This window comes from Thermothelomyces heterothallicus, assembly GCF_042370625.1.
Source record: "Thermothelomyces heterothallicus CBS 202.75 unplaced genomic scaffold P884_scaffold_22, whole genome shotgun sequence".
Taxonomy (NCBI): domain Eukaryota; kingdom Fungi; phylum Ascomycota; class Sordariomycetes; order Sordariales; family Chaetomiaceae; genus Thermothelomyces; species Thermothelomyces heterothallicus.
In genome coordinates, this window is record NW_027192583.1 from 382,473 (window position 1) to 401,991 (window position 19,519).

The 19,519-nt window shown below is 55.4% G+C and overlaps 6 protein-coding genes across 6 annotated transcripts; 3 read left to right on the plus strand and 3 right to left on the minus strand.

Annotated features, from left to right (window-relative positions):
• Positions 1 to 1,515: 1,515 nt before the first annotated feature.
• P884DRAFT_331528 (Manganese/iron superoxide dismutase) lies at positions 1,516 to 2,516 on the minus strand. Its single transcript, XM_069445733.1, has 2 exons — positions 1,732 to 2,516; positions 1,516 to 1,647 (listed from the first exon to the last, which is right to left on the minus strand). The coding sequence occupies exons 1-2, from the start codon at positions 2,344 to 2,346 to the stop codon at positions 1,540 to 1,542; spliced, it is 723 nt and encodes a 240-aa protein (XP_069295388.1). The 5' UTR covers positions 2,347 to 2,516; the 3' UTR covers positions 1,516 to 1,539.
• A 632-nt stretch (positions 2,517 to 3,148) lies between these two features.
• On the plus strand, positions 3,149 to 3,731 carry P884DRAFT_206748 (uncharacterized protein; the record flags this gene model as incomplete). The annotated part of the gene is made up of 2 exons (XM_069438743.1): positions 3,149 to 3,366; positions 3,500 to 3,731. The coding sequence occupies 2 exons, from the start codon at positions 3,149 to 3,151 to the stop codon at positions 3,729 to 3,731; spliced, it is 450 nt and encodes a 149-aa protein (XP_069295389.1).
• Positions 3,673 to 5,670, minus strand: P884DRAFT_228833 (meiotically up-regulated gene 113-domain-containing protein). The gene has a single exon (XM_069439732.1). It carries the CDS (start codon positions 5,508 to 5,510, stop codon positions 4,134 to 4,136), a length of 1,377 nt encoding a protein of 458 aa, XP_069295390.1. The 5' UTR covers positions 5,511 to 5,670; the 3' UTR covers positions 3,673 to 4,133.
• A 964-nt stretch (positions 5,671 to 6,634) lies between these two features.
• Positions 6,635 to 8,461, minus strand: P884DRAFT_248380 (uncharacterized protein). The gene is made up of 2 exons (XM_069440550.1): positions 7,517 to 8,461; positions 6,635 to 7,450 (listed from the first exon to the last, which is right to left on the minus strand). Exons 1-2 carry the CDS (start codon positions 8,098 to 8,100, stop codon positions 6,919 to 6,921), a joined length of 1,116 nt encoding a protein of 371 aa, XP_069295391.1. The 5' UTR covers positions 8,101 to 8,461; the 3' UTR covers positions 6,635 to 6,918.
• A 2,602-nt stretch (positions 8,462 to 11,063) lies between these two features.
• On the plus strand, positions 11,064 to 11,981 carry P884DRAFT_301899 (glycoside hydrolase family 61 protein; the record flags this gene model as incomplete). Its single annotated transcript, XM_069444897.1, has 3 exons — positions 11,064 to 11,161; positions 11,229 to 11,796; positions 11,880 to 11,981. The coding sequence occupies 3 exons, from the start codon at positions 11,064 to 11,066 to the stop codon at positions 11,979 to 11,981; spliced, it is 768 nt and encodes a 255-aa protein (XP_069295392.1).
• A 922-nt stretch (positions 11,982 to 12,903) lies between these two features.
• On the plus strand, positions 12,904 to 13,071 carry P884DRAFT_206831 (uncharacterized protein; the record flags this gene model as incomplete). Its single annotated transcript, XM_069438747.1, has 1 exon — positions 12,904 to 13,071. A coding segment is annotated over one exon (168 nt), but the record flags the coding sequence as incomplete, so codon positions are not given.
• Positions 13,072 to 19,519: the final 6,448 nt, after the last annotated feature.

The window sequence follows — 19,519 nt, forward strand, 5'->3', positions numbered from 1 at the left end:
TCCGTCCTTCTCCCAGGAGGGAATGTGGGGAGAAGTGCTCTCAATGTGTTAACTAGGACTTAGTTAAGTATAATAAGTTCCTACATACAAACCTACTCGAACTGGAAACGTCAGACGTCAGTTACACTCGAGAAGCGAAAACAGACCGCGTTCACCGCGGTGGGACCTAGTGTAAAGAACCTTCCTTCTGCCGAGTCCAAAGCCACCAACACCTCCATCCCACCTACCCTACACCCATCCCGACCCACCTCCACCACGCACTGCAGGTCCCACTCCTTACCTCCCTGAGGTACCTTTTAAAATATCGTGTACCCACAACCCAACGTTCGAAGGATCAGGCATGATTATTGAACCCGTAACCATATCCATCCCCGCCATTCCCACCATCTAGATACTCCTCCCCGACTTACAATGCAGTCAGTCTCCGTCCCCGTGTTGCTTCTCGTTCCCGACCTGGCGTGGTAACTACCCAGTCACCAACGTTCTTCGGAGGGCGGGAGAGGTGGTCGAGTTGGCCCAGCTGACAGATGCCGATTAGCTCAGCGGTTTCCCACGTAGCACCAGCTGGTCCCATCATCACCGGTGAGGAGCTAAACGTACCGATTGTACGGCTAATACCAGGAGGAGCGGAGGTGACCGTGACAACCGAGCCAAGGATCATGACTACTAGAAGCGAATACAGAGAGGTGGGAAGAGATGCAAAGCCCGTGAAAAAGACTCTTAACAAAGCGACATCAAAGAAAGGCCGCTAAATTCGGAGCTCTTGAACCATTCCCTGTATCCCGCGTTTAAGCGGGTTCTTGGCGGTTGCAGTGGTCACCCCGATTGCCGCGTGCTTCGCTGGACCAACCCTGCTTCTACTCAACCACTTAGAGGCAACCTGAATGTGTATAGAGGTGTTTCTCGGGGAGATTGAGGCAGGTACCTAGGGAAGTGACCTATCAAACTAATATCCTGATTGGTCATCGGGCGAGTCATAGACAGAACAGGGATAATTAGTTCAACACTCCATAGGTTCCCGATCAACGCTTGGTGCTCTCCTAGCACACATAATAGCCTGTGAAGGACAAGTACCTTTGATCCTTTGCTATGGCTGAGACTTTTCAAAGTGGGTATCTAGATCAAAGTGGTGCGAAGCTGTGCACTACGGCCATTACCAGTACAGGAGTCGGCTCAAAGAGCTCGGGGAGCTTCGGGGACGCCTGTTTTCTGTATGGATGCCGTGGAGCAACGTCGGCAGATGTTGGCTCCTAACCGGATGTGCGTGCCTGCAACTAGTTGATATGCATCTAACGCCCGTCTGCGGATGAGAAGTTGAAAGGTCGAGCCTTGAATTTTCTCAGGCAATGAAATGAACTATCTTACCCCAAAACTCCCCGGATGTTGACGGGTCAAACGTTGTGTCAGTCTCCTCCGTGAGATTCTTCCCTCATCGAAAAGGACGCTGATAACAGGAAAGAGCATGTCATACAGCTCATTAGTACTTATCCAAAATTAAAAAAAAAAAAAAAAAATGTGCGAGGTAATCTATAGTCGCCCTCAAAGTTCGGTCTTCTCCTCGGACCGTCCCGCAAACCGGTCCTCAGCCGTCTTCCAGTTGATCACATTCCAGATGTTCTCAACGTATGCCGCCTTGCCGTTCAAGTACTGCACCATGTACGTCAGCGGACATGCTGCACGCATCCCGTGGAAAATGGAAGGAGGCAAGGAAACAGAAACAGATGGACCAACCTGGAGGTAGTACGCGTGCTCCCACATGTCGACGCCGAAGATGGGCACGTCCCCGCCGACGACCGGGTCCTGGTCCTTGGTCGTGACGATGCGCAGGCCGGCGCCGTTGCCCGCCTCGCGGACCAGCCATCCCCAGCCGCTGCCCTGGATGCCGAGCAGCGCGGCCGAGAAGGCGGCCTTGAACTGGTCGAAGCCGCCCCACGTCTTCTCGATCTCCTTGACCAGGGTACTCGCCCGGTCCGGGCTCGCCTCGTCGCTCCCCGCGGGCGCCAGGTTCTTCCAGAAGAGCGAGTGGTTGATGTGCCCGCCGCCGTTGAACTTGATTGCCTGCTGCAGCGCAATCTGGGCGGCCACGTCGCCCTGCGCGACGGCCGTGACGTGCGCCTCGAGGGCCTTGTTGAGGTTGGTCACGTAGGCCTGGTGGTGCTTGCTGTGGTGCAGCTCCATGATCTGGGCCGAGATGTGCGGCTCCAGCGCGTCGTAGGCGTACGGCAAGGCGGGGAGGGTATACGCTGTGATGCCCATTTTGGCGAGGTTGAGCGTGGTGTTGGTGCTGCCGGAGCCGAGTGGCGACTGCAGGGAGAGGAATTGGAGCAGGTTGCTGAAGTTGACCATTTTAGCTCCTTGCGTATCTGATAGCAATGATAATAATAATGATAATAATAATGATAATAATAATAATAATAACGATGCCCTGCCTGCCTTAGACTTGCGGTAATTAGAGATTACGAAACTTGCTCATCAAGGTGCAGGTCGCCTGAGCTGTTGCTGCTGCTGCTGTTGCCGTTTCTTCCGCCGGTCTTGCTTTGCAGCCAAGGTTGACACGCGTCAGGTGGCCGTCGAGGTGCTCGCCCCTTTACCCGCGCAAACGTGCTCAAACGGCCTTGGTGCGGGGCGGGTGGCCCGAGCTCAACCGGGAAGCCAAGGCCTGATAGATGACCAAAGCGGCAGTTTTTGTCAGTTTCAGGAGACCTGATTGGTCTAGAAACATGCTCCTTGTTTGGGGTTCTGGAACCGTGTTCGAGGACTAGAACCAGACCATGATCGATGGGCTGCCGATCAGAGCACCCTGAGAGTAGAGCCACCTTGACGGCCACCAGAAGATCAAGGACTGGGATTCAAAAGCTCAACTGCATACGTTTAGTGATGGATGGTGAAACCTAGAGGGGTTCGACATGTTCTGGACCGTCAAACACCCAGTTTCTTGCTACTTTCGTATCCTAGCACACAGTAGTTTCACACACATCCTTCGTATAATTAAATCTAGCCTGACACTTTGCCCGTTCTTCCACACTTTCCCATTCCTCCAACTCTTCTTGCCCGCTTCCCCCCACAAAGAAACCAAAGTTCCATTCAGCGACACCGGAAACAGAGGTCCTATACCAACAACCAACAAAAGAAACGAAGAAGAAGTAGAATGTGCGGCCCCGAAACACCTTCAGCCACCCCGCGCGTCGGTGCCCGCGTTGACCTCTCCTCCCCAACCGGCCGCGGCAGCCTCGGCAACCTGCTCTTCCTCAATCCCACATCCCCTTCCAGCACACAGGCTACACACGTCCGCTTTCACCAACGCAAAGAGGAGCCCTCTCCCCTGGGTGACCGGGGTGATTGCGAGGACGTGCTGGTATCCATACAGTGAGCCTCCCCCTCCTTCCTCCTGCTTAACACACCCCGCCGCCCAGCCACGGCAGCCAGTCCCAGGACGTCCAAACGGGGCTGACAAGGCGGATCTGACTGCGAGTTGTGGGAGGGTCTAACAATGCTGTAGCATGACCGGCGACCTGACAAAACCGCTCGCCGAGTCGGGCCTGATGCGGCAGTTCACCCTGCGCGGGCACAGCGAGGGGGCCGAGACGCCGCTGGGCGCGGCCGTGTCGCTGCAAGTGGGGGAAGACGGCATCATCGGGAGGAGGGTGTCGGTGCGGAGGGGCCACGAGCTGCTGGCGGACGGCATCGTGGGGTTCAACTTTGTCCCAGTAATGGCTCCTTCCGGCGTTTGAGCAGCCAAGGGGGGGAATGGAGGGGTTGCAGGAACTGCAGCATAGCATGTGCGGCGTCGGGTGTTATGGGTATCACTTCCTTTCGAGGATTGGTCGGGCTCAAGAATTTGTTGTCATTACTACATTACCATTTCAGAAACCCGCGTAGATGCTCCCGGGGCAGCGGGACGTCGGAGCAATATTTGACAAGTCAGCCGTGATACTTGTGCCGTCAGAGAGATCGCCGTAGATAAGGTAGATTCATACGGAGCCCCAGATCCCTATTGGTATTACCAAGGCCCCAACTTGGTCGGGGAACCACGGTACGCCAGATGCAATGCACCGCACTGCACCGCAAATGCAAGGGCCAACACCGCCTTCTAACCTCTCATTCCTTGCTTCTCCACTCCACACACGCACTCCTCAGATCAACCCTTCATCCCAATCCGACCACCGCCTCACGACCTCATCGACCTCGGCCACGGCCGACCTCGACGCCTCGACCTCGAACCACTCGCGATGCTCCCGCCCGCAGGCCTCGCACTTCTCGCGGTCGGCGACCCGCAGCCCGCGGCCGGCCAGCTCGATGTGCACGAGCCGCTCGACCTTGTGGCTGTGCGGCATCTTGCGCGGCACGGCGGCGGCCGACGAAGAAGCCTCCCCGCCGGGACTGCCCCCGGAGGGCACGTAGGGGTAGTAGCGGATCAGCGAGAGGTTGTAGCCGCACTGGCGCTGCCACTCGTTGAGGCGGCGCTGGACGTTGTTGGCGCGGCCGATCTTGAGGAGGATCGTCTTCTTCTTCTTGGTTTTCTTCTTCCTCCTCCCCCCGCTGCCGCTCACGCCGTGTCGGTCGTCGCCGTCGCCCTCCTCCTCCTCCTCCACCTCCTCTTCTTGCTCCTGCTCGCGGCCAAACGAGGCCAGGACGTCGCTTGGTCGGCGGCTGCGGCTCCCAGGTGTGGATGGGGGTGCGAGAAGCGAGCGAGCCGCTTCCGCGGGGGGTGTGGACGGTTCGGACTCCGGGGTCAGCCAGAAGATATAGATGTATCCCGGCTCGTCCTGCGCGGAGATGGGTTTTGCGAGCTCGGCCAAGAGTTGAGAGGCTGTTTGCGGAGAGGCGTCGTGGGGAATCAGGGACATAAACTGCGCTGTCTGAGAGGCTTCTGAGCCTCGGCGCGAGTGGCGTCCCGATGACTGGCCGGACGAGTTTGGTCGTGGTCGTGCCGGTGAGGGCGGCGATAAGTATTGGCCCGACTCCTTCTTGCCGCCCGGCCTCGGTGGAGTGGACACCGACGTCGGCGGTTGCACCGGATGCGGTCTCGGGCGCGGAGGAGGCTGGACTTCTTCAAGCGAGATGCGGAAGCAGCAGCAAAAGGTGGTCTCCTTCCTTGGCTTCGGGCGCGCCATCTGAGCTGGCCGCTGGGTCCCGTTTCCACCGGGCCTGCCGGATCCCTTCTGCGGCTTCTCAGACTGGGTGCGGACGAGCCCGAGGCGCTCGGCGAGAGTATCCAAGCTGGTCCGCTCCTCGAGGATGGGCGTATGAGACATCCTAGGCCCCGGACTCGACTTTGCCGAGGCGCTCGCTTGATCCTTGTGCTGCCAGCAATACAAGCTCTCGTCGGTAGGGTCATCGGTGTGATTATTGCCGGGTTTCAGACGTGTGCTGCCCGAGGGTGCATCTTCCGCCGCGATCGGGCGTCGGCATGGTCGGCCGTTCGACGTGATGCCCCTGCATGTTGTCGACGCGTTCTTGGAGTCGGAGCGGCCGAGTCGAGCTTCTGGCGTGTTGGCGAAGAATGGCATTGCAGTCCGATTTCTGGCCGAGAATTTCGGTTGGCAAAGGGAAAAGAGGCTCAGCCAAGCCCGCAATTGACCATGGAGAAGGAGGAAGGAGGCCGGGTTCTCCAACGCAGGAGAACTGGCGCGTAGAAGCCTGACCGGCAGCGGTGGGCCGCCATCATGGGCCTGGTTTCGAGTTGTGGATGACTCGGCGCGCCAGTTTCAGGGGGGCTGGGCGGCGGCTTAGGCGATTTGCTCTGTTAGGCCGCCAGGACAGCGTGGCTGAACGTGGGGCTGGCCCGGCCTGACACAGCCACTGGGTACTCCGTTATCCGTACGGAGTACGCTTATTAGTACGCCGGTTTTCGGCATTCTGATCCGATCGCTACCCGCAACAGCCCATATGGGAATGCACGTTGCAATGGGCATTTGCGCTTCCCTCGTCATACACGTGGACCATTCTTCGCGCCTTCGAGAACTGCCAGCGCAAAACGGCCGACCAATCCCAGTCTCGGACGACGTGGTCCCCAGTCATCGACACTCAGGTTCCAGTCTGTTGAGGCTGCGAACCACCTGATTCGTACTCCGGAGCCAGGTCACCGTCAACCCGCCAGACCCCTGTCACTCTTAGATCTACCTTGGTGCCATGTTGCTCTTAACCATCAGGCGATACAAATGTAATGGCTTTGCTTATCCTGGTGCACCCGAGTCTCTGCAGAGAGTTCACCTTCACTCTCTTCCTGTTCGCACCGGGCAGAAATGAGAAGTCATTAGCCGGGAAGACCAGGAAGCGACTTCTTAACTGGACCCCATCGACACTTTGGAGTTGCAGTGACACTGCGATTGACATGCAGTTCACGCCGGAACAAGGACGAAAGGCTAGGGTTAGTTTCTTTTGAATGGAATAATAGGAAGGCAGGCGCGAGCAGGTTGAGCTGCGGCAAAGGAGGGGCTCTTGTTAAAAAGATGGCTCTGCCTGCCTCAAAGGGTCCATCAGGCACCGCAACTTTCCGATCTCTCGTGCCGTGGTGGAAACTGCGCCAATAAAATACAGTCGCAGGAAGCTATTTCAATGCAGCCGGGCTGCCTCGTTGGCCACAGCGGCTGCTAGGTCTCATAAACAGTTTCGGGATCTGATGATGACCATAATAATGTTAACGTTGTAGAATTCCGCAGCACACGGCAGTCCGTCGGCCAGAGCCAAAAGGGTGACTGAGGAACCCCTCGACCGGACAGAAAGAGTATCCAAGCTGGCACTTAATTAGTAATATCGTACAGAGTCTGGGTATCTGATTAGCGACGCCGGCAACAGAAAGGAAACCAAGAAACCAGCATCGCTCGAACCAAATCATCAGGCTTGACTTTGAAGGAGAAATCTTGGCACAAGAGGGCCCTAATTAGGCACCAGCAAACGCGACCGTGAGTTCCCATTTCAGGTCCGCACATGGCCATCTTCATTTATGGCCCACGCCTCGCTCCCGACAATGACATCCCTCCTCTCCCGCTTCCCCACCACGACTTCCTCCACCGGAGCAGGGCGTGCGGACCCTGTAGCAACCACCGTGGTATGGCCGGATGGCGCGTCAAAGGGCGCGTCGGGGTCATCGCTATATTGGTCACGGTAATGTTGTTCGTCGTCCACAAACAGGCTGGCATCCTGACCCCGGCCTCTCATCCACTTCGGGACCTTCCACTCGCGAGGGCCCTTCAATCCAGAGAACTTGGGCATGCGAAAAGCCGGCAGGGATGGGCGAGAAATCGAGGCCGTGTTGATGCGTGGAAGGGAGACCTTCGGCCTGGAAACAGTCTCATACCACGGGACAGGCGGTAGCGTGTCCGGCCGCAGCTGACTGCCGCAATGCGGGCAGTTAGGGGGCACAAGGCGCCATGCCGTGTACTCGACCAAGCTCGGGATAGCCAAGCCAGCGACGAATTCGCGCGCCGCCAGAAAAGAATGAATGGAGCTGTACCGGGGTCAGCCAACCTTCTTCAAGAATCCAAAAACCAAAACAGAGAGTATAGAGTCTCACAAATTAACCAGCAATGGCATGGTACTGTAGGCCGCGAGCATCGCCAGCTCCGGCCGCCTGTCCCCCGCCGTCCCCGTCCGAATCCACGTAAACACGAGCACGACCAACAGCGCGGCAGCGAGGACCAGATCCACCACAAACACCAGGATCCGATGCGTCAGCACCGACTCGCCATCGCCCCAATCACCCCCCTCGTCAGCATCGCCCTCATGCGCCACGGCCACGGCTGCCTCCCGACCCTCCTCGCCTTCACTCTCCCCCTCCTCCTCCTCCTCCTCCGCCGCCGCCGCCGCCGCAGAAGCAGACGCAGCGGCCGCACCAACCAGCCCTTCCAGATCCCCCCGCTCGCCGCTCCGCCGCTTCCCCTTCCCAGTGCCTCGGCGCCGAGAGCGAAGCAGCAGGAAGAGCGACACGCCGGCCGAGAAGCTGAGCGGGACGAGCCCGAGGGCCGGGACGAGCTCGCTGGAGAGCGCGCCGTGGGTGACGCACAAGGGCAGGGAGGGGAGGAAGGCGAGCACGGCGGCGGTGCGGAGCACGGGGCTCGGGAGCGTGGTGCGGGTGAGCGGTGTCACGGCGGCCGACATGGTCTCTCTCTCTGTCTCTATTTATTTTTTTGCTAGAGCGAGGAGGAGGAGGACCGCCAACTGTGCCACACTGGTCCTACCGCTCGCGAAAACGGGCAAAGACCGGACCTCTTCGTTTCGGCTTTGAGCCCCGTGTAATTACGAGAGAAGAGATGATCAGGTATTGACGAGGCCCGAGGCGGCACACGTCGTGTAGCACCACAGATCGCTTGGCGCTAATCGGGAGCTGCTCGGAATGGACTGGATTCTCTGGTTTGGCTGGCCAGCCAGCCACGCGCTGGTTGTAAAGATAAGAAACAATTGAAGTTTTTCGCAAGTTGGAGCGAGAGATGACGGCTCGAATGGACAAACCAGATATGTCGGCGGTCTGCCTCGCTCGGCTCTCTCCGATAGGGTAGGGATTGGGTGGGGTTGATGCATGCCAGTTGCTGCCTCCAACCTTTGCCCAATGAGTGACCGGTTAACCAATCACGTGTAAATCACGCGATAGCGCTCTTCGAGAAGAGCCGAAAATCTCCCGCTCAAATGCGTGCATGATCGGTTTGAGGGCTGCTCTCTGTCATATACCCGCTCGTCAACTGTGGTCTCGCAGACAGCAGTCTGACGCCCCGTACCTCAGACATCACAGACCATCTCGCGCTCTTATTCTTACTATTTCTGCTTGAATCAAGACTGGTTAAAAAACCCGTATCAATTGGTTGATAACGGTTTTTATAAGAAAACTGCTGGTCCGCAAAACAAAGATCTTGGCTGAAACCTCAGACTTCGCGACGAATATGCGTGTGTCCGACAGCGCCTCGTTCCGTTGCTACGACTCAACAAGGCCAGTGTGTGTCAACCTGTTCAGACTGATAATGTGCGCCTCGGTGCAAAACTTCACAGGATGGAAGCGATAAACCTTAGATGCCTAACCTAATTAGCTCTTTGAGAACAACCCAGTTCATTGAAGTGTATACCTGTCTCTGTTCAATTTTTCTTCCTTCTTGTTGCTTGAAATTTTGCGATTTACTTAGCTCGCTCTCTGTCTCCAAGACCGGCCAGTACCGAAGGAATCGATCTTGTAGGGGGAAACAAAAGGATGTTCCCTGGGGCCTTCAACTTCGCTTCAAAGAGCTTTGATCACCGGCGCATTATTCTCTGCTTCCGAAGTGATTTACCAATGAAATCCAATAAACAATGAAAAATGGTAAAAAGGGATAGGACTGGGAGGAGGGTTGGAGGAGGAGGCTTGCCTGATCGGTGGTTTGTAATCCGTAAACCACCTGCCTACCTTAGATTCCGACTTGGATCTGACTTCTTGGCTGGATCAGTGAGAAGTCTGCTCGAACGTTTGCTTCCCTGCTCCACTTCTCATGCCTGTTATCAACGACTTGCTTCGTTCCTCGAGTCAAAAAGACGCCCTTCTTGATTCAAACACAACAATATAATTTCGGTTATCCCACCAGAGTCGGATTGTTACCTTGGGGGTAGATTCTGATGCCATGATAACCGTAGGGATTGACAAACAAACGACCCCAACGATGCAGGCTCTAATTTAATGGCCGCAATACCCCATCATGATGGCCGTACATGGCAACAGTCCGAAAGTCAGAGGCAGCACCAGCGACCCGCTACCAGACAACGGTAGAGGAGTCGGCAGTACGCGAAATTCAAGTCCAAGGTTTGTCACCTGCTTTGGCGTGCTGCAACTTATTGCCCCTACCTTTCCCCCCTGCATTTTGGAGCCCTCTGAGAACCGCGTCCCCTCGCTGGTGCACCGCCACGTCATGCTCAATAACAGCGCTTTTAGTCCCACGTAATTAGTTGCCGTATTCCATTCTGGAGCACGGGGGAAATTGTTTCAGGTAATACATCCATTTGGCTACATACCGCCCGATCCGAACTGCTGCCGGGCTGGTGCAGGATCGTCGAGGAAGAGAAGGTGTGTCTGCAATGCGGATCTGAGAATCACATGTTCGCTTAGGGTAACGGGTCTCGCGATCATCAATCTCCCTAGTTAGATCTGGATGGATGAGAGGGCCGACAACGGATACGTCCGTTCTGCTCCGTACATCCTGGAGCCTCCCCCCGGGTGGCCGACAGATTCGAGCCGCATCAGAAGAGATCAACGGGACACCGGCGCAGAGTCTCTGTAAATAGGAGTGTAGATGGCGCATGATGGAGCATTCCTCGCGCAATGCCGAGTGTCGTTCCAGGTTGCAGACAATCTATTCCTCGCGGCGATCCACCGAGGGCGGGTGACGGCCTTTGCAATGCTGCCAGCATTTTTTTTTTTTTTTTTTTTTTTTTGGGGGGGGGGGGAGGGGGGATGTTATTCGGTTGGTTGCGCCCGGTATTTCCTCACGCGGCCTTAGCACGGGGGGATCGTCGCCGGTATTGGGCCGCAGGCAGTTCATGCAACGCCGTGGTTGGTGCAGGTTGGCCTGGTCGCCTTCCTTCTTTGTGCCCCTTCACGGAAGGTGGTGACCGAGGTTTGTTTAGTGTGTGTACGCTAGATTAGATGCCCAGCCTTTGCTGACGGCGGTCTTGGCCCCAGTCTGCGGAAGAGCATTGTATATTCTGCGGATAAACGGCGCGCCACACGCTAACCCCCAGCGGCTCGATATTACCCGGCACTGCTAAACGGCCCGGGATTGCAAGAAAAAAAAACCTGTGGAATATCAGATAGCCAGAGCCCGGGGACGTCTGCCGCGGGATGACGCAGATTGTGGGGAAGAAAGGAGGTGAGGAAGGGAAGGGGAGAGGAAAGCAAAAAAAAAAAATGAAGGAGGCCATCCGCAGCCGGTGCAGGCATGGATGGATATAAGAAAACGTCCAGTGTTGCACTGCTTCGCTTCCGTTTCTTCGCGTTCCTGGCTCAGAAGTTCTGCTTCCTTCTGACCAAACCCTTCCCTGCCGCCAAGCCAAGCCCATCCACTTCTCTCCTCCTCCTCGTACCTTAGCCAGAAGCTTGCGACCCCATCATGTACCGCACGCTCAGTTCCATTGCCCTGCTCGCGGGGGGCGCTGCCGCCCACGGCGCCGTGACCAGCTACAACATTGCGGGCAAGGACTACCCCGGGTAAGGATCCCGACAATGACCATGGGATCTCTCTTCCTCTCTTTCTCTAACACGAACCGCTCTGCAGATACTCGGGCTTCGCCCCTACCGGCCAGGATGTCATCCAGTGGCAATGGCCCGACTATAACCCCGTGCTGTCCGCCAGCGACCCCAAGCTCCGCTGCAACGGCGGCACCGGGGCGGCGCTGTATGCCGAGGCGGCCCCCGGCGACACCATCACGGCCACCTGGGCCCAGTGGACGCACTCCCAGGGCCCGATCCTGGTGTGGATGTACAAGTGCCCCGGCGAGTTCAGCTCCTGCGACGGCTCCGGTGCGGGTTGGTTCAAGATCGACGAGGCCGGCTTCCACGGCGACGGCACGACCGTCTTCCTCGACACCGAGACCCCCTCGGGCTGGGACATTGCCAAGCTGGTCGGCGGCAACAAGTCGTGGAGCAGCAAGATCCCTGAGGGCCTCGCCCCGGGCAATTACCTGGTCCGCCACGAGCTCATCGCCCTGCACCAGGCCAACAACCCGCAATTCTACCCCGAGTGCGCCCAGATCAAGGTCACCGGCTCTGGCACCGCCGAGCCCGCCGCCTCGTACAAGGCCGCCATCCCCGGCTACTGCCAGCAAAGCGACCCCAACATTTCGGTAAGGAGGAATTCCCGGCCAAGAGATGACCCCAATCATCTTTTCCCCTTCCCATTTCCGGTGCTAACTGGTCACTCCCGCAGTTCAACATCAACGACCACTCCCTCCCGCAGGAGTACAAGATCCCCGGTCCCCCGGTGTTCAAGGGCACCGCCTCCGCCAAGGCTCGCGCTTTCCAGGCCTAAAGGAATCAACAAGCGATCGGGTAGCTCACGCCAGCCTCGGCGCGTTTTGCCACCCGTGCCGCCGGCTTCCTCTTGTGTATATCGCATCTGTCAAATTCCTTAGGGTTATCGACCACGTAGCATTTGCCTAGGTAGCCTTGCAAGAAAGAACAAATCCCCCCCGCATCACTGCTCTCTCTGCTTCTTTCCTACACTTACGAGCGACCAGAACCAACGGTTTTGTCACCGCATGAACATCTCGTTAGTTAGAAAGCTTGGATCTTTTATGGCATGTTCATTCTCACAACTAGACCGATCCATTAGATGAGCTAGAGTGAGTTCTGCCTCGAAAACCTCAATATATTGCCCAGAGTGAACGGAGGCTCGCATTCCTTCACAGTAATTTGCAGGAAAGCATCCATTTGGCAGTGTAGCCAAGATGAATCCTCCCAAGTACATCTCTCTTGGCAAACTAACACTCCGGGTACTGCGCCGAGTCCGTCATTTCTACGGCTTCAGCACCGACGACCGGTACTTCTCACCCGCATTGGCCTTCGTTGCTTCTTTTCCAATACGACACTGTTCTCAGTCAGTAATTTTTGCCAACAATCACGGCGGAAGGCAAGGGATAATTATCTCCCGTCCTCGAGCGCCTTTTTGTCCAGCAACGACAGCGAGGTCGAGATCAACCAGTGGCTCAACATTACTCTGATCACAAAAAAAACATCAAAGGGCACTTTAGAACATTCAATTTTTATGCGAAGAAAAGGCCAGATGATTCCGAATACGCGTTGTCGGTACAATTTGTCGCGCTCCTTGGTTTCTGTGGGATAAGGGATAGAGGTACGAAAGGGAGTCACCCGGTCAACCAGAGGCTCAATATAAACATCCGAGCGGGATCACGTGATGGAGGTCAAGCTTCAATTGGCGAACGGTGGACGGAACATACTGGACATTAGACGAAGATGACTCGCTTCTACGTGGAGGGCGAATTCTGCAGAATCATTTCGAAGCTCATTGGATACCGCGTTTTAGCTCGCCCGCGGTGCTCTTTCCCTGCGTACCGCTCGGGATTGAAGGGCACTCACCGCAGAGGTGTGGCTATTGTTGACTACCCACTTTTGGTATTGATTATCGTCGGCATGGTATTGTTGTCCTACAAGTTGCTATACGGAGTACCGGCCGCGTATCGCTATACAAGTGGCTATGAGCCGATAAACAGGCTGTAAATTGCTAACTAGGTAGCTCTGAGGGCTGTGGTACGTAATGACAACGGCATGGTACTCTGTCGTTGTTGGCAAATAAAAAAAATACAGACCACAATACTACAATTTGTCGATCTGCATTGATATACGCCTAACTCAACTGTCTTCCTATCGAGTCCATGGACCGATGCAACGGGGCTTCTTGTCCGTGGGGCTCGGGGCGGGATAATGACCCAACGGGGACATTGTAACGTCTGAGGCCGGATTTTGGGAAGCGAGCGTCTGGAACAGAACATGTCGAACACGCCTCTAGAGGGGGCTGGAGTAAAGAGTTCGTAGACGTTTTTGGCGGTACGCTGGTGAGGCCGCTGGGGATGTATGCCGGATGTTGTTGCACACCTGGTTGACTACCGCTTGGCTCCGGCGGTTAGTTGCCTTAAACCGCAACGAAGAAGAGGAGAAGGTGGCCATACGCCGAGTCTGAAAGGTGAACATTAAGTGTCAGTTGAAAGCTTCAGGTCGGATGTAGGAAGGTCATCAGTGCCCTGAATGCCAAGGAGGATTTGCACACTGACCTCAGCGGAGCGGCGGATATCACCGTGACGAAAACCTGCGGTCCTCCGCCTTAGCAACGGTGCGTGTGCAGGCTTCCCTATGGAGATCATGACGCCAGGCATACTGCTCAGTCTCCTTCCGCCGTCAACGGTGCTGCGACTCTAGGTTTTGCCCCAGTTACTTCGAGGGGTTCTACCGTACTGCAAAGTAGAGAGTGACCAGAGTCAGTGTAGCAACTTGCCGCGCCTCGATTTGTGCATGTAGAGATTTCGCACCTTGGTATATACAACCTGTTATGTGGTGATGTCCTCATCGTTCAAGAGCAGCGGTAATTAGACAAGCAGCGTATTGGTCGTCCACGTCTTGTGTCTTGAAATATGGAGTCGGAGTGATTATGGACAGAGAATCTCGCGCCGTCTCATACGGTTGCTCATGCTGGACAAGAGGCTTCATGGTCCGTAAAATGACCCGAGCGCCGTTCTCAGGGAAGCTGTTTCCACGGTCCTCACTCTATCGGCAAGGTCGAGGTGCCGCCTAATGCTGACCATGTTAAGGTCTCGAAGTGTTTCGCGGAAGCACGCAGCAGGGAGATTGTTCGAGACGGTTGGCTTGTTATCCCTTTGGCGAGGGCACATGTTAGAATCCTGCTCCATTTGATGGGTAAGCGAATGCTCTCGGAGTACTATGAGCAGAAAGCAGAGTATTGGCCGTCTTGGAAAGCTCACCTCGCGTGCATCAAAGTCGCGTCGCGTCCACAGCGGTAAACAAACACGAACGGCCAACAGTGGCAACAGTTGCAGGCAGTGTTTGTTGGAGTGCTCTGGAGTAGAAATGGTAAAGGGAAGAAAGAGACACCCTTCGAGCTGGAAGATTGCCTTCATGCTGACTGGGTGGTGGGTCTGCTGCCTTGTGATTAATTAGGTGGTCGGTTTTGTCGAGGCCCGAAACATGGCGGGCAACCACGACGCGGCAATGAGCGGGCGGGCAAAAAGCCCTGGCCAGAGAGGACTTTTTTCAGTGCCGGCAGCTCCAGAGCGAAACAAATTCTTCCTTTTTCTCTTAAACTGATAAGGTCGGGCCATCCAACTCCGAGGAAGCCGCAGCCGCGATGCACCTCGCCAAATGAAGGTGAGATGCAGCACCGAGTGCAGCTCACCTGGCCCCATGGGCAGACTTTTCGGTCCATGAAAACAGCCTCGCGATGTGGGTTTACCCACACCTGCCCGTTTGACGGGTGCAGTCGTCGCCCAAATTTTTCTCGGGGCGTTTAGGGCTTCTGAATATACATTTGCCTCATGCCGTTAGAACTGTTCGGTTTTCACCCGGACTCTCAGGCCGTGTTTTCTTGATGATCGCCTCAAACTCGAATCCGTCGCGCTCGGCTTCCATCTCCTTTTGCCTTTTTGGTTGCTTCACATCCGCCAGCATGGCATGCCTAGGTAGCGGTATTGTACCATGGCTGACTGCCACAAGAGGTTGGGAGCATTCCTTGTGCAGTTGCTTCAAGACTCAACCCGCCGAAGCGTGCCTGGGTCCTGTCAGTGCAGACAATTGTCTTTGCAGCTGCCAGCGCAGTCAGCTGTCAGGAGAGCCTCGCCCTAAAGCTGCTCCGTGACTGTCACCCAAATGCTCCGCATTTTGAGTCCCTGATTGAAGGGCTCGCGTCGCTTGCACAATCTCTTCGAATCTTTTCCCCATGCACGAGTGTATAATTAGAATGTCTGTCATATCCGCTGACGAGGCAAAAGCACAAGACAGGCAGTCTGACCAGTCAAGCCTCAGATAAAAGTAGACCCTCAGTTCCAGGTATCACAACCTAAGGTTCCAGTGTGGTGTCGTCTGGCAGGGCCTGTTGATCATGGACCCGCGGCGCTCCTCATCAAATCCTCACATCAACCCTTCCAGAAGCTCGTTTCGCGCGCGGCAGGTTCGAATGCTTGACGCCACTGCTTTTTTTTTTTTTCACCGACAAGCCATTTTTGTAGGATGACACGTCAATCATTGTCCTGATCTCCTGCAAGTCGAGGAACTCATCACGCAGACATTGCCATGAGGACCCGGTCCTCGAAAGGTGCGAGAACAGGGGCAGGATGCAGGATGTTATTGGAAAAACAGCAAGCGAAGCACGTTTCCGGTTATTCCCACCACCTCTCTGTCTTCATCAAGAGCTACCCTCTCCTCGACCCCTTCGAAAAGCTTCTTTCCAGAGCTGCCGCCGCCGCCGCCACCGCCCCTCCCCCTCTCCCTCTTCGCACCGCTCCCCCACGCGTCCACTCATCTCGTCTTCACCGCACGCACGCACATGCCTCGAAAAGGAAAGTAATTGGGAGGCTTGGCTGAAACAGCTTACGGGATTGATGGTGCCCAGCTCCCGAGAAGGGCCATAGAGGTAGGTATTTGACAATACAGGACGTTTGCAGCGATGACCGCGCTAAGGTAAGGTAGGTGATCATTGGCAGCGAGACGCTGAATGTCAATGTAATATTGAGCATTGACTATAAAAAGGCCTCAAAGCTGAGTCTGGTTGACGGGGTTGATGTCTCTCCACCGCAACTCATTACCTATTAACTACAGTCAACTTGGGCGATCGCGCGAGTCATCAAATGGCGAGGCACAGCAATAACTCGATACATGACCTTCTTCGATGCATTGGCTCGTGGATTGAGTCGGTTCCGGACCAAGCCACTGTGACATACGGCAATTGGCAAGACTCCGGCAGCATTTTGGCAGCACCGTTGTCGAGTAAGTTCTCAACAATGAGCCCGAAACCACCGATTCAGCCGTTTATCTGCTGCGGCATCGGCGCGAGTTCTGACCAGCGATAGCATGGGCAACACTGGGCCCTCGGCGCATTGCGAACCTGCTTTCAGTGTGGCCCGATCCTTGGTCGCCGCTGGACGTTTACGGTCTTGGGGAACCAGCACCGCGATGGACTAGCGGTGACGGCCAGAGTTGGTGGATTGCCGACAATAGCCACAACCGAAATATTGAGCAGCCTTGCCAAAACGGTCATGCCACGGAGATTGACGGAGCTAACGGTTCCTCGTCATGGAGCTGTAGCTATCTATCTACCTATCTCCTTGCTGGAGTATTAGATGTATAGGTATATACAACGCAAGAGAAAACGGAATCTGAGCAAACCGACCAATTGGGTGAAAACGGCCGGCCGGGCTGGACTCCGTCCACATATAGTTATTAAAGCATCGAGTCGACTCTGGAATTTCTGCATGGTTTAATTAGGGTTGTGCAGACTTTTCTTTTTCTCTCCAACCAACTGCAATGGAAGCTTCTGCACTGCAAAACTTGCATCCAGACACGACATGAGTAGGTTGATGATCAGAATCCTTAATATTAGATCGGCGGTTCAATACCAGCGCAAACAAACGGCACTGAGTGCGATTCAATGTGCCTGAAAAGTGGTCCACAATTAGAAGCATATGTACTGCAAATAATAACGTTACACGGAGGTGCAGTGTCTCACGGATTTCTTGTCATAATAAATACAGATTAGGTAGTCCGTAATTACATACAGCAGTTGTTTACATACATCCCTGCTGGTTCGGAAGAGCCCCCTTGTCCCTTGCGCATCGAGAACCTGTCAACCATTCCGGATCGAGTTAGTTGATGCGGCCAAGATCTCGCCGCATTTTCCACTTTTGAGTGCCTCATCAGATCATGAATTCGTGATGCAGTGACCGAGACCAGGGCCTTTTGCCCCCAGTCTCACGAATAACGCACAACACGGAGCCGGGAATTAAACTCCGGGGAAGGTTAGCGACCAAGATATCGAGCAAGGAACAATTTTAGCGTAGCGAACAGACCACCCCACGCTCTCTCTGTTTACTGGTTTCGTAGCAGTGCTATCATGTGCAGGAGCCCGAGTTTCCAGCCGCCGGCCTCCTCTCGTCTTCTTTCTGGTCACCTGCACCTGACGGTGGCAGGTGTTCAGCGCCCAGACAGCCCGAGCTAGTTGAGCGTCGGGGGACTTCTTCGTACTATTGCCAGTCTGCCCACTGGCCTCTTGCTCTTCTTCCCCGCCCACCACACTCCCCTGGCCTTTACCCTTCTTCATGGTACGGGGCTGTATTGAGACAAAGCGAGCTCCAGGGAGACCACGGACAACCCGAATCTGCTCAGGTCCGATTTTATCCTCGCTTTCCATGACTCCATTCTGTCCTTGTTTCATGTTATTACTCGTGGTCACACCTAACAGCGGCCTAATTAGTGGCACGCCGTGGCAGCACGAGAAAGCCGACCGACGCGTCTTGGGGAACTCCTAGCTAATGCATGAAAAGATGACCAGTTACACGACCAAACTCCGAAAGAGATCCGGTCCGAACCTACCTAAGATAGTTACCTACCTACGTTGCTTTTGATATGCCAACGAGTCCCACAGCAACGAGCTCAACAGCCCCGGGGTTAACAATCTGATGTATTACACGCCCTTCCGTCGCCGCCCGCGCATGGAAGGAAGGATTGGCGGCGCCACCTCGAAGCCAAACCCGCCCCTCCTCCCGATCAAGAACGGTTCCTCCCACTCGAACGCCGCGCGGAACTCTAATTGCGCCTCACACACGGTTGGCCCATGGCAGTTGTCGACTCCACACGAAGCTAGCACCGATTCAACGTGCACACCGTTACTGGGCGGGAGAAGTAAGTGCGAGTTAGGCAAGCGGCGGCACAGGTTGGACCCCCGAGGCACGGAATCCCCGGTGTGAAAAAAATGAAAAAAAGAAAAGAAAAGAAAAGAAAATACAACGGATATCTTGTGATCCTGTCACATCATAGGCGGACTCGCTAGGGTTATCTGTGTCCACGCCAACGTTTCTTATTTTGATGATCACCATCTTGCGAATTTGGGAATTTTTATTCGGTTCTATGGCATCTTCGTGATTATCAAGAGGTCAGTCGCTGCTGTTGCTTCCCGCGCTTGGCAGAGGTCTCGGGGCCGAGGGGCAGTTGATGCATGTGTCTCCTCTCCTTAGCTGCCTAGAGCACCCGGCTCTCCGCCAGTCAAGTGCTTCGTGCCATTTTCCTTTCGAGCATCTTGTGTTCTGTAAGTTATTGGATATGTAGAGAGTTCTTTAGAGACTCGTCTGATACGCCTCTTTGCAACGTGTACGCTGCCCATTGCCACCCGGGAAGGTCAGACACCTTGTGGTACTTACCTTTGCTACTTTCCGTGAAATGTGCTCCGTATTTTGTCGAGTAAGCGATGACTTCCCCACTAAGAGGTAGTAAAATCTCCTCCGGCTGCGCCATAGCCTATCATGAGTAACAGAGGAGCCCCCGGTCCAACACCAGGCTGTCAACGGACACGCTCATTGACTAGGTAGGTACCTGGGAAACCGGTGTAAAACTGGAAGGTCTCCTAGGCTGCGGGGTGGTGTGACTCAGCCGTGATAATGCACCGTAACTGTCTCCGCGACAATGCGGTATCAGGGATGCTGCTTCCGGCTCGACATACACCACAAGGTGCATGGGAGGGCGGCAGCCCGGCGCCGTCGCTGCCTCGCAGAGGCCGATATCAAGGCAGCATGACTGGTCGACGTTCTCACGGGGCCTGGCCGGGTGATGGCTCTTGCTTTGGCTAACAGTGGACGGCCCAAAACACCAGCCAGAAGACGGGGGGTCTCGAACGCAAGGTTCCTAATCATGACCCCAAACCCATGTCGGTCGTGACAAGGGGTGGCTGCAACTGCCGATCGAATACACTAACTACGCCCTGTCAATTACTTTACCAGTAGCTCATGACCCCGGAAACGATCTCGCCATTCTCTCATCCGCTCCCCGCCCCCC